Source organism: Neofelis nebulosa, chromosome 9, assembly GCF_028018385.1.
Source record: "Neofelis nebulosa isolate mNeoNeb1 chromosome 9, mNeoNeb1.pri, whole genome shotgun sequence".
Taxonomy (NCBI): domain Eukaryota; kingdom Metazoa; phylum Chordata; class Mammalia; order Carnivora; family Felidae; genus Neofelis; species Neofelis nebulosa.
In genome coordinates, this window is record NC_080790.1 from 80,291,995 (window position 1) to 80,311,223 (window position 19,229).

The 19,229-nt window shown below is 35.7% G+C and overlaps 1 protein-coding gene across 2 annotated transcripts in view; it reads left to right on the forward strand.

Annotated features, from left to right (window-relative positions):
- Nucleotides 1-19,229, forward strand: part of EIF5B (eukaryotic translation initiation factor 5B) — an 89,337-nt gene that overhangs the window by 12,003 nt on the left and 58,105 nt on the right. The window contains exons 2-5 of one of the 2 annotated variants that reach the window (XM_058684403.1): nt 7,419-7,453; nt 16,072-16,103; nt 18,547-18,672; nt 18,773-18,857. In XM_058684403.1, coding sequence (XP_058540386.1) covers nt 7,419-7,453; nt 16,072-16,103; nt 18,547-18,672; nt 18,773-18,857 — 278 coding nt within the window. The remainder of the gene's footprint in view (nt 1-7,418; nt 7,454-16,071; nt 16,104-18,546; nt 18,673-18,772; nt 18,858-19,229) is intronic. The other variant, XM_058684404.1, reaches the window with a different exon arrangement.

Sequence of the window (19,229 nt, forward strand, 5' to 3'; positions counted from 1 at the left end):
CACTGCATTTCATAGTGGTATAGCTCATAATTTTTTAAGTTCACACTTGTGTTATACGTATCTGGCTAAAAATTTTTTTTTCTTGTGTAGATTTTCTCTTCATGTTCTCATTTTGAACTTATTTAGAATTCTCAAAATTTGGTTATCTCAGTCTCTTGGTATTTAGAATTGAAAGGAATTATTAAACTGATAAGTGGTAACTGCATTCTGTCCTGTTTGGTTTAAGGACAAAATCGTTTTGAAAGCCTGCAAACTTAATACTACTGAAAGAGGAATAGAGTGTTGTTATATTAATTCACTCTTAGTTGGGTTAATATGAAATATGTAATCAGTATTGTGAAGTCTTTTTGAGGTGAAATTCACATAACATGAAACTGATCATTTTAACTTAATTTTATTTTTAATGTTTCATTTCTTTTTTTTGAGAGAGAGAGCGAGCGAGCGAGAGCAAGCCATTGGGGGAGGGGCAGAGAGAGACACACACATGCACAGAACTCAAGCAGATTCCAGGTTCTGAGCTGTCAGCACAGAGCCCAACATGGGCTTGAACTCACGAACAGTGAGATCATGACATGATCCAAGGTTGGATGCTTAACCAACTGAGCTACCTGGGTACCCTGACCATTTTAAATAATGTAATTCTGTAGCAGTTAATACATTCACAACGTTTTGCTATTTCTTCTAATTCCAAAATGTTTTAGCACCTTCAAAGGAAATCTGTGCCCATTAAGCATTCACTCCCCATTTCCCCCTCCTCTGAGCTCCTGGCAACCAACAACTAATCCACTTTATGTCTTTTGATTGACCTGTTCTGGATATTTCATGTAATGGAATTATACCACATATGACCTTTTGTGTCTGGACTCTTTTACTTAGCATAATGTTTTGGAGGTTCATCCATGTCGTAGAATGTGTCTGTACTTCATTTTGTTTTTATAGCTGAATAATTTCATTTTGTATATGTATGCCAAATAATGTTCATCCGTTTATCCAGTGATGAACATTTTTGATTGTTTGCACCTTTTGGCTGTTGTGAAAAGTGCTGCTATGAACATTTATGTACAGGTGTTTGAGTCCCTGTATTCAGTTCTCTTGAGTATATACCTAGGGGTGGAATTGGTGGGTATATGGTAATTCTATGTTTAATGTTTTGAGGAACCACCAAACTTTTTTTTTTTTTTTTTTGAGTATAGTTGATGCACAATGATACATTAGTTTCGGGTGTACAACATAGTGTTTGGAGAAGTTTATACATTGTGCTATGTTCACCAGAGGTGTAGCTACCATCCAACACCATACAATGCTATTACAATATCACTGACTATATTATTCATTCCATAACTGGAAGCCTGTATTTCCCACTCCCCTTCATCCATTGTGCCTATCCCCTCCCCTCTGGCAAGCATCAGTTCTCCATATTTATAAGTCTAATTCTGCTTTTTTTAAAAAAAATTTTTTTTTAACGTTCATTGAGTTTTGAGAGAAAGAGCACAAGCCGGGGAGGAGCGGAGAGAGAGAGAGAGGGAGACACAGTCTGAAGCAGGCTCCAGGCTCTGAGCTGTCAGCACAGGGCCCAATGTGGGGCTCATACCCACAAACCACGAGATCATGACCTGAGCTGAAGTCTGATACTTAACCGACTCAGCCACCCAGGTGCCCCTAATTCTGCGTTTTGTTTATGTTTTTTTTTTTTTTTTTTTTTTTAGATTCCACATGAGTGAAATCATATGGTATTTGTCTCTCAATCTAACTTTTTTCACCTAACATAGTACCCTCTGGGTCCATCCATGTTGTCACAAATGGCAAGATCTCATCCTTTTTTTTAATGGCTGCATAATTTCATTGTATATGTACACCACAACTTCCTTATCCATTTGTCTATCGATGGATACTTGGATTGCTTCCATATCTTGGCCATTGTAAGTAATGTTGCAGTAAACATTGGTGCATGTATCTTTTTGAATTAGTGTTAATCGTTTTATTTGGGTAAATATCCAGTAGTGAAATTACTGGATCATATTTTATTTCTATTTTTAATTTTTTGAGGAACCTCCATATTGTTTTCCACAGTGGCTGTACCAATTTACGTTCCTACCAGCTGGGCACAAAAGTTCCTTTTTCTCCTCATCCTTGCCAACACTTACTTCTACTGTTTTTGATACTAGCCATTCTGAACGGTTGTAAGGTGATAACTCATTGTGGTTTTGATTTGCATTTGCCTGCAGATGAGTGATGTTGAGCATGTTTTCATGTTTCTGATGACCCTTTATATGTATTTGGAAGAATGTCTATTCAGGTTCTCTGCCCATTTTTAACGGATTATTTGAGGGGTTGTAGAGGTTCTGTGTTTATTTTGGATATTAATCCCTTATTGGATATGTTATTTGCAAATATCTTCTTCCATTCAGGAGGTTTTCTTTTGGTTTTGTTGATGGGTTTCCTTTACTACACACAAGTTTTTTTTATTTAGATATAGTCCCAGTAGTTTATTTTTGCTTTTATTTTCTTTGCCTTAGAGGAGACATATCTAGATAAATGTTATAGCTTATGTTAGAGAAATTACTACCTGTGTTATCTTCTAGGAATTTTATGTTTTTAGGTCTTACATTTAGGTCTTTAATCTATTTTGAGTTTATTTTTGTGTATGGTGTTAGGAAGCAGTCCAGGGGTGCCTGGTTGGCTCAGTTGGTTAAGCGTCTGACTTGACTTTGGCTTAGGTCATGATCTCATGGTTCATGAGTTCAAGCCCCACTTTGGGCTCCGTGCTGACAGTTCAGGGCCTGCTTGGGATTCTCTCTCTCTCCCCAGATCTCTCTCTGCCCCTACCTTGTTTGCTCGCTCACTCTCTCAAAATACATAAACTTAAAAAAAAAAAATTGGTCCAGTGTCATTCTTTTACATGTAGCTGTCCAGGTTTCCTAGCACCATTTATTGAAGAGATTCTTGCCTCCTTTGTCATAATTTAATTGGCCATATAAATGTTACTTTTGGGCTTTCCATTCTGTTCCATTGACCCATGTCTATTATTGTGCCAGTTTCATACTGTTTTTATTACTACAGCTTTGTAGTATATCATGAAATCAGGGATTGTGATATATCTCTCCTGCCCATGCCCCCTCTCTCCCCTCCCCCACCCAAGTTTGCTTTGGCTGTTTGTGGTCTTTTGTGGTTCCATATACATTTTAGTATTAATTCTAGTTTTGTGGAAAATGTTGGAGGAATCACCAAACTTTTTATAGTGGCTGCACCATTTTACATTTCTGCCAGCAGTGTGAAAGGGTTCTAATTTCTTCGTATCTTGGCCTTTGTTTTTATGTTTAATAATCATCTTAGTAGTTGTGAAATGGTGTCCCTAGTAGTTGTGAAATGGTGTCCCATCCTAGTTTTGATTTGCATTTCCCTGGTTACTAATGCTGTATTCACATGTATTCACAGTGTATTCACATATGTATTCACTATCCATTTGCATGTCCTTGGAAAAAGTCTGTGTAAGTCCTTTACTCATTTTTAAATTGTTTTTTTAAGGTCGAGTTTTAAGAATTCTGTATATATTCTGGATACTTGACCTTTATCAGATGTATGATTTGTAAATATTTTCTTCCATTATATGGGCTGTTTTCATTGTCTTGATAGTGTCCCTTTTACAAAAAATTTTAATTTTGATGAAGTCCAACTTCTTTTTTTGGCTGTTGTTGCTTGTACCTTTGGTATTGTAGCTAAGAATCTTATTGCCAAGTCGAAGGCCATCAAGATTCACTTTTATGTTTTCTTAAGAATTTTATGTTTTAGCACTTAAATTTATGTCTTTAACCCATTTTCAGTCAATTTTTGTATATGATGTGAATTAGAGGTTCAACATCTTTTATATGTGAACATCTAGACCTAGTATCGTTTGTTGAAGAGACTATTTCTTTGACTGTTGATTGGTGTTGGCACTGCTGTCAAGTCCATTGACCATGGATGAATGGATTTATTTCTGGATTTTTTATTCCTTTGGTCTGTGGTTAGCCTTATACCAGTACCACATTGTTTTGACTGCTGTAGTATAAATTTTCTTAAATGAAAATTTTCAAACACATACAGAAGTAGAATAATGAATCCACATGTGTCCATCACTCAGTTTCAAATATTACAGATTCATGGATGATCTTGTTTCATCTATATTCTTCCTACTCTTTTATTTCCTCATCATTTTGAAACAGCCTCAGACATTTAAAAAAATTTTTTTAATGTTTATTTTTAAGATAGAGACCAAGTGCAGGCAGGGGAGGGGCAGAGAGAGAGAGAGGGAGACACAGAATCAAAGCAGGCTCCAGGCTCTGAGCTGTCAGCACAGAGCTGGATGCCCGGCTCAAATCCATGAACTGGGAGATTGTGACCTGAGCCGAAGTCAAATGCTTAACCGAATGAGCCATCCCGGCGCCCCAGCCTCAGACATTTGTAAATAGTATTTCAAGAGGTTACATAATCAACATAAGAAAGATTTACATCTTAAATTTTAAAGAGTGGTGCATTTCCATTCATTTGGAAATTTCACATACAGTAGAATCCTTGTCTGTGTTTGGATAAATGAAATGTCATTGTACTTTTCTCTCATGGGATTTTTTTTAACTGTTTGAATTTGTTTCAGAAAATTCAATTTGGAAGTTCTGTGATCAAAATAAAAGTTCAGTAATTGTTATTGCGGTAGTGTGGTTTTTATTAAGCTGCTGTGATGAACCTGCCTTCCCAATTGTATGAAAGTTGTAGTTGCTATTCCAGAATAGAGTTTTTTCTTTATTTAATAATGCCTATTTGGAATGTATTAAATTTCTTGGTCATTATTAGTTGTAGAAGGTATTGAGGTGAATTGGGCATAAAAAAGGAGTTTAAAAGGATCTTACATTTTAATGGAACAAATATTCTTACGCACAGATAATACAGTGAGGAGATGCAGAGAGAATGTGGAGTTTAGTTTCTAGGAGTGCCACCCTTCAGATTGCAGTTTTGCTTCCCAAAGTTATTATATATGTGTCTTTCAGATCCCTTTCTAAATAAAACTTCCCTCAGAGCAGGCCAGATCAGAACGAACAGGAAAAGGAGTGTGCTGTATATTTGAGTTACCAGGGTGGATGACAAAGAATATCCTAGATCTTCATTTGCTTCTCTATTGCCTAGTAATTCTGTACACAGGTGCAGCCAGCTCTTTCTACTGATGGTGTTGTCCAGCCAGTTGGTTATTGACAAGTATCCTTTCCTGAGAGTAGTTTCCTGCATAAAAATTTTATTAATGTCTATTTGGTTATTCTGGGTACTATACCAAAGTATATTAGGTGGAAATAATACTTTAAAAAATTTTTTTTAGTGTTTATTTTTAAGAGAGAGACAGAGACAGAGTGAGAGCTAGGGAGGGGCAGAGAGAGAGGGATACTTAGAATCCGAAGCAGGCTCCAGGCTCTGAGCTGTCAGCACAGAGCCTGACGTGGGGCTCATGAAATGCGAGATCATGACCTGAGCTGAAGTTGGGTGCTTAACCAGCTGAGCCACCCAGGGGTCCCAGTGGATATTATACCTTTGACAGTGATTAAAGGACCAGAGTTACTTGTACAGAATATAGACTACAGGTTCACTTTCAGTGAATGCTGAATGTACTCAAATTGTTTGTTTTTTTCTGAATGTGCTCAATTTGATCAGTTATTTTAGAGTTTAGATTGTGTCCTTTCTTAAGATATTAATTCAGAATATTGGCTTAAGTTATCAATAGTGTCTATACATATCTACGGGGGTAATACTAAGTATAAAACTTGTATTTCTTACAAAAGTATGAGACCCAAAATACTCTTCTATCAAATAGTAAGAAATAGAAGATTTTTTACATTCAAATTTGTAGCATTGACATGAAAGATGATATTACTGTGTTGTCGATTCTAAATCAGTGCTTCTCAAACTTTAATGTGCATGTAATTAACCTATGGATCTTGTTAAAAAGATAAATGGTGGCTGTGGTGGAGTCATCTTAAAGGCTACCTTACCTGGCACCTCACTCACTTCTGGTGGATCATCATAGTGGTTCTTGGTTGGGACTTTAGCTGGAACATCTACATTTGATCTCTCTGTAGTCTGGACATTCTTATTAGCTTGGCAGTGAACATCTCAAAAGTCAGGAAGTAGATGTTGTCAGGGAAGGTTATGGGCCCAGGAACTATACCATCATTTCTACCATAGTCAGTTGATCAGTAGCCCCAAGTTAAAGTGAAGGTTGCAGAGCACTGTCTCTGAGTGTCAGAGAAATTTGGGGCCAGGTTGTAAAACTTCTACAGGGGGTGAAGAGGGGCTGGTAGGAGAAAGTCTTAGGAAGCTTGAAGATTTTGAATTCTGAAATAGTTTGGCAAGGGTTGCATTTTCTACATACTTGTCTACCTTTACATTAGACTTTAGTGGAAAATGCCTGTCATTATTAAATGAAATTTGCCAAGTGTGAGATTGAGAGATTTGCATATAAGGTTAATTTTCCTTTTACTTTTTTTCAGTGAACTTTTTTTGGATAGTGTTTTGTATCGTTAGAGGTTTTACTATATTGATCTCAAAATGAAGTATGTCTTTATTTTTATATATGATTTTTATTTAATTCCAAAAAGCCAGATACCAAAGTGGAGTATATGCCTGCACACACAATTAATAAATACCATGTTTTTAAAAGATTCTTTTATTGTAACATCATTTTAGTTATACATTATATCATGTTAATAGAAATTACAGTATTAGAAGATATTATAGCTTTGTTCTTATTTTTCATAACTTATAAAAATGGGTAAATGATTTATATTAGGTTTACATGCTTTTAACCATAACTGTTTAAACTGATAAATGCACTCTAAGTTCTAAACTATTGTTAGAGTATTACTAGAAATTCAAATTAACATTTTCAAGGTATTGATATAACAGATTTCAAGTGGTGCAGTTGATAAGTTTTATTAAATGTGTATAGTTGTGTATCCTTCACTGCAGTCATGATCTAGAATATTTCCATTAGTCCAAAAGTTCCTTTATGACCCTTTGTAGTCAATACTTTTTCCCTACAACGAATTGGCTTTTGGCCAGAAATCACTGGTTTTTTTTGTTTTCATTTTTTTATTTTTGTCACTGTAGTTTTCCCTTTTCCAGAAATTCATAAAAGTAGAATCATAGGGTTTGTAGCCTTTATTGGCTGGCTGAATCACTTAATATAATACTTTTGAGATTATCCATGTCAGTATACGTAACATTAATTCTTTTATCATTGATTAGTAGTGCAATGTGTGGATAGATGACAATTTGTTTATAAATTACCTGGTAGATGGATGTTTGGGTTGTTTCCAGCTTCTTGTGATTATGAATAAAGCTGCTATGAATATTTGAGTACAAGTCTTTGTGTGGACATATGTTTTCATTTCTCTTAGGTAAATACCTAGGAGTGGGATTGCTGGGTCCTATGGTAAGTGTGTATGTTTAACTTTAAGAAACTGCCAAACTGTCTCTTCCAAAGTGGCTGTGCTATTTTTACATTCCCTCTGGGGATGTGTTCCAGTTGGTCCACATCCTCTCTCAACACTTAGTATTATCAGTCCTTAATTTTAGTCATCCTGGTGGCTGTGTAGTGGCATCTCATTGTGGCCTTAATTTATATTTTCTTACATTTGTGACATTGACTATCTTGTTATGTGTTTGTCATTCTTGAATCTCATTTGGTTAAGTGTTCAGATCATTTGCCCATTTAAAAAATAACATCATTTAATATTGGGTTGTAGGAGTTTTTAATATCACAAATTCTTCATCAGGTATATATGCATTGAAAAGAAACTACTCAGTCAGCCTTGCCTTTTTATTTTAACAGTGTTTGGTTTTTCAAATGAAACTTTTAAGATAATTGTAGACATTCAGTTGTGAGAAACAATACAGAGAGATCCTTGTACCTTTACCCAGTTTCCCCACCATGGTAACATCTTGTAAAATTATGCAATACCACAACTTGGATATTGGCCTATATACAGTTCACTGACCATATTCAGATTTGCCCAGTTTCATTTGTGTTTGTGTTTAGTACTATACAGTATTATCACCTGTGTAGATTTGTGTATTCACTACCAGAGTCAAAGTATAGAACATCACTGTAGGAATCCCTCATGTTGTTCATGTGTGACCATATTCATCTCCTTTCTGTGCACCTCCCCTTCCTTGCCCATCCCTACTCCAGGTAACGTTGACTCTGTTCTACGTTTGTAAATTTTTTTCTTTTCAAAACGTTTTATAAATGGAATCATGTATATATGTAATCTTTGGGATTGACTTCTTTCCAGTCAGCCTTAATTCTCTTGTGATTCATCCACTTGTTGCATGAATTGATAGTTCTTTACATTTTATAGCTTAATAGTATTCTATGGAATGGGGATGAACCACAGTTTATTTAACCATTCACCCATTAAGGACAATTGGGTTGTTTCCACTTTTTGGCTATGGCAAATGAAGCCACTATAAACATTTGTGTACAAGTTTCTGTATGAGAACAATTTCATTGTTCAGGGATAAATGTGTAAGAGTGCAATTGCTGGGCCAAATGGTAAGTACATTTTTAGTCTTACAAGAACATGACAGACTGTTTTTCAGAGTGGCTATACCAGTTTACATTCCCACCAGCAATGTTTGAGTGATCCAGATCCTGTACATCCTTACCAACATTGGTTATTATCACTTTTTTTTTTTTTTGTAGAGAGGGCATTCTGATTTGTGCGTAGTGATATTCCCAAATGCCTTAATGATGTGGAATATCCTTTATTTTCCATATGTAAATGCTCTTCAGTGAAATGTCTTCTTATGCCTTTGTCCGTTTTCTAATTTAGATTATTTGGATTTTTATGTTAAGTTCTTAGAGTTATTTGTATACTTTAGATACTAGTCCTTTTCAGAATGTGGTTTGCAAACATTCTCTCCCTCTTTGTGGCTTGTTTTTTCATTCCCTTCAAAGATATATTTTTTTATTATTTTTTTTATGTTTATTTTTGAGAGAGAGCACTTAATGGGAGAGGGACAGAGAGAGAGAGAGAGAGAGAGAGAGAAGACACAGAAGCTGAAGCAGGCTCCAGGCTCTGAGCTGTCAGCACAGAGCCCAGCACAGGGTTCAAACTCACAAAGTGCAAGTGAGCATGACCTGAGCTGAAGTTGGGCACTTAACCAGCTGAGCCACCCAGGTGCCCCTTTTCATTCCCTTCATAAGGTCTTTTGCATAGCCAGAGTTTTTAATTCTGATGAAGTCCAATTTATTTTGGATTGTACTTTTAATTTCAGGAAGTCTTAAAACCTGATTAATGCTAGATCTCCCAAAATTTTTTGTAAAAGTTATATTTTCGTGTTTTACATTTAGGTCTGTCATGTATCTTGAGTTCATTTTTGCATAAGTAATGAGATTGGAATTCATTTTTTTTTGGACGAATACATGTCTATTTGCCCTAGCATCATTTGTTGAAAAGACTGTCTTTCTTCTCTTGAATTACTTTTTGCACCTTTGTCAAAAATCAGTTGGCCATACTTCTGTAGGGGCTAATTTGAGATTCCCTTTTCTTGTTGATACCTGTGTCTGTTGATATCTGTGTCTGTCCATCTGCCAGAACCACAGTTTTGGTTATTCTCAAAATCTGCTAAAGTCATTATAAAATTTTTTTTTATGTTTGTTTATTTACTTTGAGAGAGAGCACATACACAAGCCAGGGAGGAGGAGAGAGAGCAGTGGAGAGAATTTCAAGCAGGCTCCATGCTGTCAGCACAGCACACGAGGCTCAATCTCATGAACTGTGAGATCATGACCTGAGCTGAAATCAAGAGTCAGCTTAACCAATTGAACCACCCATGTGCCCCTAAAGTCATTTTTTTAAGTCTTTTTCTAGAATGTTTTAGTTATTCTAGTTTTTGGTTTTTTTTGTTTTGTTTTGTTTTGTTTTCCATATGCATTTTGGAGTAGTCTTGTGTATATTGGCTATGTCCCAAAAATCTTGCTGGGATTTTTATTGGAATTGCTTAAATTTGAATGTCATTTTTGGGGAGAATTGACATCTTTACTGTGTTGAATCTCCTAGTTCATGAACATGGTATATTTCCATTTTATTAAGTTCGTCTTGAATTCCTTTTATCACCATTTTGTGATTTTCAGCTTACAAATTCTATATATGTTTTGTTAGATTTATAGCAAAGCATTTTCTTTGGAGTCATTGTAAATGATTGTCATTTTTCCTTGGACTCCTCTTACCTTTGAGAAGACTTCAACAAATCACTTATGTTGACCCAGATCATTTGGCTGTATTTGTCAGGCTTTACATTATAAAGTTACTCTTTTCTTCCTTTTTTCCATACTGTACTCTTTGGAAGTAAATCACTGTGTGTTGCTCACATTTAAGTGGGAAATTATCCATTTCCTTAATGGTGGCATGTCTGAATAACTTATTTAGAATTCTGCATGGGAGACTTGTCTCATCCCCATTCATTCATTCATTCATCTCCATCAGTGTGGACTTGGGGGTAATATTTTATATTTTAGTTTAAAATCTAATACTATATTAATTTGTTGCTTTAATTAAGAAATTAATTTGTTCCTCTTGTTGCCAGTTGAGTGCTCTTTCGCTTGGTCCCTCCGTTCTTAGTTATACACTCATTGTTTTGGGCAGGGGTGGGTAGGGAAAGATGGTAATCACTTGCTTTCTAGTATTACACAGTGATCCAGACTTACCTCAAGCCCAGAATCTGCTATTTTGCATTCTCACCAACAATTGATATTGGTAGTTTCTTGGATTCTAGTCATTGTGATAGGTATGAAGTGCTGTCTCCTTGTTTTAATTTGTATTACCCTAATGACAAATTATAACCATTTTATCTCTTTTTGTATTTGCCATTTATGTATCTTTTGGTCAAGTGACTGTTAAAATCTTTATTCGTATTTTTATTTTTTAAGTTTATTTATTTTGATAGCTTGTGTGAGCAGGGGAGGGGCAGAGAGAGAGGGAGAGAATCCGAAGCAGGCCCTGCACTTTTAGCACAGAGCCGGACACGGGGCTCCGGCTCACACACCCTGAGATCACAACCCTGAGCCGACATCAAGAGACAGATGCTTAACCTTAACCAACTGAGCCACCCAGGCACCCCTATTCATATTTTAATTGGGTTCTCTATTATTATTGTTATTATTATTATTAGGTTTAAATTTCTTTTCCCATATTTTGGATACAAGTCCTTTAGTCAGTAGTGTTTTGCAAATACAGGCATACCTCAAAGATACTGCATATTTGGTTCTGTACCACTGCGATAAGGCAAGTCAGATCAGTTTTCTGGTTTCTCAGTGCATATGAAAATTATGTTATACTGTAGTCTACTGTGTGCAAATAATAGCATTATGTCTAAATGAATGTATGTAACATTAACTTAAAAATACTGCATTGGTAGAAAATGCTAACCATCATCTGAGCTTTCAGCAATTCATAATTGTGTTGTTGGAGTAGAGTCTTGCCTTGATGTTAATGACTGCTGACTGATCACATTGGTGGTTTCTGAAGTTTGGGGTGACTGTGGCAATTTCTTAAAAGAAGGCAACAATAAAGTTGGTTAATTGACTCATGAATGATATTTCTGTGGCATGCAATGCTGTTTGATAACGTATTTTTACTCAATGATAGAACTTTCGAAATTGCAGCAAGCCCTGTTGCTGCTTATCAACTAAGTTTATGTAATATTCTAAATCTTTCATTGTCATTTCAACAGTTTTCACAGCACCTTCACCTGGAGTAAATTCCATCTCAAGAAATCATTTCTTTGTTTATCCATAAGACGCAGCTCCTGTTAAAGGTTTTATCATGAGATTGTAGCATTTCAGTTACATCTTGAGGTTCCACTTCTAGTTCTCGTTCTCTTGCTATTTCCACCACATCTACAGTTACTTCTTCCACTGAAGTCTTGAACCCTGCAAAGTAATCCATGACGGTTGGAACCAACTTCTTCCAAATTCCTGTTAATGTTGATATTTTGATCCCTCCCCATAAATCATAAATGTGTTTGTGACACCTAGAATAGTGAATCCTCCTCAGAAGGTTTTCAGTTTTGTTGTTGTTGTTGTTCAGATCCATCAGAGGAATCCCTGTCTATGGCAGCTATAGCCTTACAAAGTGTATTTTTTACATCATGAGACTTGAAAGTCGAAATGACTCTGATCCATGGACTGCTTTGAAAGTTCAGAGTATCTGTGAAGTACAATAAAGGAAGGTATGCCAGCATTTTCTGTTATTGTGTGGTTTGTGTTTTCATTTTTTATCAGTATCCTTCTAAGCAGAAATTTTAAATTTTAATAAAGTCTAAATTATCATTTCTTCTCTGATAAATTCTGCTTTTGGTTTTTGTTTCATCTTAAACCTCATTACCAAACCCAGGGTGCACAGATTCTGCATCTTTTTTTGTTTTAACTCTACTGCCTTGATAGTAAGCTTTAAGTGTTTTTTTTAAACACATTTTAAAAAAATGTTTATTTTTCAGAGAGAGAGAGAGCGCACGTGCGTATTAAGAGGGGGGTGGGGCAGAGAGAGAGAGGCAGACAGAGAATCCGAAGCAGGCTCCAGGCTCCAAGCTTTCAGCCCAGAGCCCAAGATGGGGCTTGAACTCATGAACCATGAGATCATGACCTGAGCTGAAATTGGATGCTTAACCAACTTAGTCAGCCAGGCACCCCTAAGTAAGTCTTGAAATAGGATAGAGTCCTTCAGCTTTGTTCTTCAGTATTGTGTTGACTATTCAAAGTCTTGTTTTTCCTTTTAAACTGTAGAATCAGTTTGTTGGTGTTTGCAAAGGGGTTGAATCTGTAGATCATGGTGGGAAGAATTGACTTCTTAACTATATTGTTTTCCAGTTCATGATCATGGAACATCTTTCTATTTGTTTAGATCTTGATCTCTATTTCTTGTTTGCTGAATGTTTTATATGAATAGGTGTTGGGTTTGTAAAATGTATTTTCTATGGCAGTTAATATGATCATATATATATATATATATATATATATATATATACACACACACACACACACACACACATATTTATATTTATTTTCCTGTGGCCTATTGATGTAGTTGATAGCATTGCTTTTTCTATTTTTTTTTTTTTCAATTTATTTTGAGAGAGAATGAGGGAGGGACTGAGAAGCCCTCCCCTGCTTGTGCTCGCTCCCTCTCAAAAATAAATAAATATACTTAAAAAAATTTAAAAATATTAACAAATAGAATTGAATACACATACATCTTGACAAAGAAAAAGAAAAAGAAATGGAATGAATTCAGGTGATGCAAGACTGATTCATGATTCAGAAACCAGTAAGTGTAATCTACCACATTAACAGGTGAAAGAAGAAAAATTATTTGTGATTACACCAATTGATGCAGAAAACTTAAAAAAAATTCTTTTGGTTATTTTTATGTGAAAAAGAAAGCTTTTGACAAGAATACATCACCCATTCATGATGAAACTCAGAAAACTAGAAATAGAGGGAAACTTCTTCAGCTTGAAGAAGAAGCTCCGAAGAGCCTGCTTCAGATTCTGTGTGTCTCTCTCTCTTTCTCTCTCTGCCCCTCCTTTACTAATGCTCTATCTCTCTAAAAAATATTTAAAAAAAAATTTTTAAATACAGGTTTTGTGAAAATTTTGAAACACTGATGAAAGAAATCTGATTTAAATAAATGGAAAAACTTACTGTGTTCATAGATTGAAAGACAATGAAGTCACAATTTATATTCAAATTCTAGCAAGATACTTTTTGTAGATGTATACAAGATTATTCTAAAATATATTTTGACAAAGTTAAGAATAGATAAAACAATTCTCATAATGATTAATAAGGGGAAGAAATCATTCCACCTGATTTTAAAACTTATTATGTAGCTCCATTAATCATGACAATGTAAGTGTCTGAAGGAAAGACACATAGATCAGTAAAGCAGAATGGAGGACTCAGAAATAGCCCTATACAAGTACAGCTGAGTGATTTTTGGTGAAGGTGTAAGATGATTAGTGTAAAATGTTGCTGGAGCAGTTGAGTACCCGTAGGTGAAAAAAATTAAAATAGATCATAGATTTAAATATAAAACATTAAAGCACCCAACTTTTAGAAGATAACAAAGGTTTTATTTTCAAGACCTATGGCATGATGAAATGTTCTTAGTCATGACACCAAATGCATGATTCATAAAATCTTGGTAAAGAGTACCACATGAAAATTAATTTTTTTTCCGTTAATAAAAATGCTGTTAAATGGATGAAAAAGTGAGCTACAGACTGGAAGAACATATGTATAAACCATATTTGACCAATGACTCATAGAGAACATAAAAAGAGTTCTCAAAATTCAACATTCAGTGCTATTAGAAAATGAGCAAACAGGGGCGCCTGGGTGGCGCAGTCGGTTGGGCGTCCGACTTCAGCCAGGTCACGATCTCGCGGTCCATGAGTTAGAGCCCCGCGTCAGGCTCTGGGCTGATGGCTCAGAGCCTGGAGCCTGTTTCCGATTCTGTGTCTCCCTCTCTCTTTGCTCCTCCCCCGTTCATGCTCTGTCTCTCTCTGTCCCAAAAATAAATTAAAAAAAAAAAAAAAAAGTTGAAAAAAAAAAGAAAATGAGCAAACAATATGAACAGACATTTCACAGAGTAGTACTATGAATGACAAACACATGAAAAACTGTGTAATTAACCTATCCTTTAAGAAAATGCAAATGAAAACTATTATGGGGCACGTGGGTGGCTCAGTCAGTTAAGTGTCTGACTTCACTTCAGGTCATGATCTCAGGCCCCACATCCGCCTCTGCTGACAGCTCAGAGCCTGGAGTCTGCTTCTGATTTTGTGTCTCCCTCTCTCTACCCCTCTCCTGCTCGTTTGTTGTCTCTCTTTGTCTCTCAAAAATAAATAAGTGTTAATAAATTAAAAAAAGAAAAAACTATTATGATATTACCACTTAATTTTTTAGAGTATCTTAAAGGGAAAGTAGCCATAATATCAAATACTGACTAGGATGTGAAAAAAAATGGTTATCTCCATACGTTGTTAGTGTGAATATTAAATGGTAAACCCACTTTAGAAAGTAGCTTTGCTGTTCTTAAAAATCTACACATAACAGTATTTTTAATACCTTTATTTTTTAAGGCCATTAAGTCATAACATTTTTATGGTCTTGATGGAAAAATGTGGCTTGTAAAAACATGAGTCGAGTACAATAGAAATTGCTTTTTATTTCTGTAAATCGGTAATAAGTTTAGAATAAAGGATTGGGGGCTGTCACAGGAAACATTATTAGGACTGTTACAGCCTTATTAAAGGAAAAAGTGGTTTGCAGAAAGACATACCTACAGAAAAATATTTTTTTTTTTTTTTTCAACGTTTATTTTATTTTTTTGGGACAGAGAGAGACAGAGCATGAACGGGGGAGGGACAGAGAGAGAGGGAGACACAGAATTGGAAACAGGCTCCAGGCTCTGAGCCATCAGCCCAGAGCCTGACGCGGGGCTCGAACTCACGGACCGTGAGATCGTGACCTGGCTGAAGTCGGACGCTTAACCGACTGCGCCACCCAGGCGCCCCTACAGAAAAATATTTTTTACAGATTCCTTAAAGCTTTTAAAGCTTTTGTTATCACCATGGCTGCATTTTAGGTTTGACTCTTAAGTTTATTGAAATCGTAAGCTGTAGTTTATAGTGGGTAGGTATAGGGGTAGCACTGAAAATGTAGGTATACTCTAAAGTTTCAGCTTAGGGGCGCCTGGTGGCTTATTTGGTTAAGCGTCCCACTGTTGATTTAGGCTCAGGTCATGATCTCATGGTTCGTGAGATTAAGCCCCGCGTTGGGTTCTGTGCTGACAGCACGGAACCGGCTTGGGGTTCGTTCTCTCTCTCTCTCTCTCTCTCTCTCTCTCTCTCTCTCGTTCTCTTTGTCTCTCAAAATAAATAAATAAACTTTAAAAACCAAATTTCAATGTTTTGGCTTAAATCACTAATATGATAGGTATGTTGTTTTCATGTCCTGACATTGTAATATGGTTTACTCTTTAGGACCTTTTCCTGAGTCTGGAGCAGCAAGTTCAGTACATATCAAAGGAACACTTGAGAAACCATTGTGGTTAAGACTTAAGTTTTGTTATATATCACTGATATATTTTGTAGCTATGTTTGAATTTTTCAAATAATGTCAGACACTTGATTATTTCCCATTTTTAGAGAAGGCAGCACAATTCTGGTGTCAGATTTGGGCTTGAGTTCCTGGCATACTACTATCTAGCCTTTTGTAAATTCTTTTTATTATCTTTAAGCTTAACTTCATAGAGTTGTTGTGAGGAGTAAATGATATATAGTATGTCTAGTGGTTGAACAGTACAGTGCTTTGATATATGATAAGCACTCAAAAATTGTCAGTCTTTTATAACTGGCCAGAAGAAGCCTTTCAAACTCAACAGCATACAGATGTAGTCCTATATACTGTTACTCTGGAGATGTTTGTTAATGAGTGGTCTGGAAATGTATCCAGTCACAAGCTATTCTGATGAAATGAATATAGTTCAGGTAAGAGATGGCAAATTTTTGGAGGTGAGGTGACAAGCTTCAGTCATTAACCATCTTCCCATCTCACCCTGTTTTTATAAGCTGCTGTGGTGTGACATAGTGGCAGAGATGCCTTTGGAGAGTGCTGGTTGAGCTTGGCTAGGCTTTGGTTTCTGTTACTTAATGAGACCTAAGGATGGTTCTTGATTCTTTCCCTTCTATATACAATACATCCAGTTGGTCACTTAAGTGCTACTGATTGATCCCCTTAATATTTATCTTCTATCATCTTGCTTGCAACTACTACAAGTCAGGTGTTTATCATTTCTCATTATAATTAACTATAAAAGCTCCTACCAACTGGTTTTCCTGCTTCCTAACTAGTTGGGATTCTGCCCTGCTACTCATACCAAAGGTAGCTTTCTAAAATGCAAATTTGACTGTGTAAGCAGAGTTAAGAGCTTTGACAGTAGAATCAGAACTTCTGGGGTCAAATTCCATCTCTTCCTTGTGTGATCCTAAGTTAAATTCTCTGTACCTTGGTTTCTACATTTATTAAGAAGAATATTTCAAATCGAACCCACAGTCACCTGGAAAGATGGCTAAAGATACACTGCTAAACTCCTAGCCCATTACTGGGTCCCTTGATCTTGGGTTGGATCACGAAATCCATAACTTATGAAAAACATCTCAGTTGGTTCAGATACCCCTTTATGAGTCTTCCTAAGATACCATGCACTTTGTCTTTAGGTTTTTGTACTCCTTGTGTCTGATGGGCACACCTACTTTGTCCAGCTAACTCTTGTTCCTCCTTCAGTACTTGGTTCCAGGTCTGTCCTCAACCAGGAAGGGTCTGACTTTCTGATTGTGGATTTCGTGCTTTAGGAAGTCCTCTCTAGTGCTCAGTGTTCTATAATCTTCCTCAAATACACTGTCTAAAATATAGGAAAAAGGTAATATATTTGTTGTAGACAACTATTATAAAAGCATACATTTCTTCACTGCTTGGCATTTGGCATTTTGCAAATTTCTGGCTTACTGATTTGCTGTCTCTTCTAAGATCCTTGGGAATAAATTTTATATCCTCAGTGTCTTGTAAATCTTAAAATTGTATTAAAATTATTAATCTTAAAATCTAAAAGTTATTCTTTTAGGAAATTTTCTTTACTGAAATGAAACATCTTTATAACAAGGTGTGCAGAGTGGGGGTCATGATGCATCAAGTCTTTGTTTTCTTATTGTATCATTTATTTGGATTCATCCACCTTTCATATTTGTACATCTTTGACCTCCTGGATTTTCTGTAGTTTTTAACCGGAACTTAGTTTGATTTATTCCAGTATTTGTAGGTGAGGACATTGTGGGATAGAACCAGAAATGAAATCAAGAATGTAAAACATTGTGAGATTTGGTTCTTGGATTTTAGATGTTTTTGTGTTTTATTTAGTGAATCATTTCTAATTCATTTAGATTTGGATGTGTGGTTGTCTTGCTCAAGGCGTTCAAACTTTGTGCATCTTAGTTTTCCTGTTGGTAAAGTGAGAGACTAGATGGTCTCTAAAGTTTCTTCCAGCTCTAAAATTTTTGCTGTTCCAAGTAAAAATTGAATAGGTGTTCAAATATTTAGCTGTTGCTATTACAAATAAAGTAATAAGACTCATTTTATCTTTTAAGCTCTCTCCATTTTATAAATAATTCCTTTAGGCACACATAAACTTTGTTATCAGCAAAAGTTAATTTCTTTCTCTTGTTTACCTAGATTTTCCTGGACCTCCTGATTATAGTTCTTTCTGATTTGAGTGTGTTATCGAAATAGATGCGGGAGGCTGATAAGTAGATACAACTCAAGTGTTGTCATGAAAGAACTTGCCAAATGATTTTTCTCACTGGGCTGCTAATGAGAAAAGTCAAAATGATATATTTCTCTGTTAATGTGGTAGATTATTTTGCTCTTGAGTAACATTTAGGTCTTCTTTGTTTTCATTTAAGTGCCAAGGATGACATTGATCTTGATGCCTTGGCTGCAGAAATAGAAGGAGCTGGTGCTGCCAAGGAACAGGAACCTCAAAAGTCAAAGGGGAAAAAGAAAAAGGAGAAAAAAAGGCAAGACTTTGAGTAAGTATATTTTAAATATATTTGATTTTTATTAGCTTTGGTATTAGATTCACTTATTAAATTAATTTGGTGCCTCAAAATATATTTTAATCCTTTCTAGTGAAGATGATATCCTGAAAGAACTGGAAGAATTGTCTTGGGAAGCTCAAGGCATCAAAGCTGACAGAGAAAGTGCTGCAGTAAAGGTGAAAGACCCTTGTTACCTATTCTGCATCCTAGTGCCAGTTTTAGGGAGCTGCCTTTTAGAAGCTTTCGAGCAGTGTGAATATGTTAATTAAAAGTTTCTATAGATTCTGCTGCCAAAGGGGGAAAACAGTTTTTAAGAAAGAAATATGTTGTAAAACCCAACACAGATACAAAGACATTTTATTTGGGATTTCAGAGGTATTTTGTGATATGTTGCTCATTCACAATTGGTACATTTGGAGATAAAATGTTCCTGTCTCTATCTCCAGTGTTCTTTGATCTTCTTTTTCATTCTTTGAATTTGGATAACCTAAAGTAATTGGAAAGTGATAGACATATTTTTTTTTCATTCAGCTTCCTTGTAGGCTTTG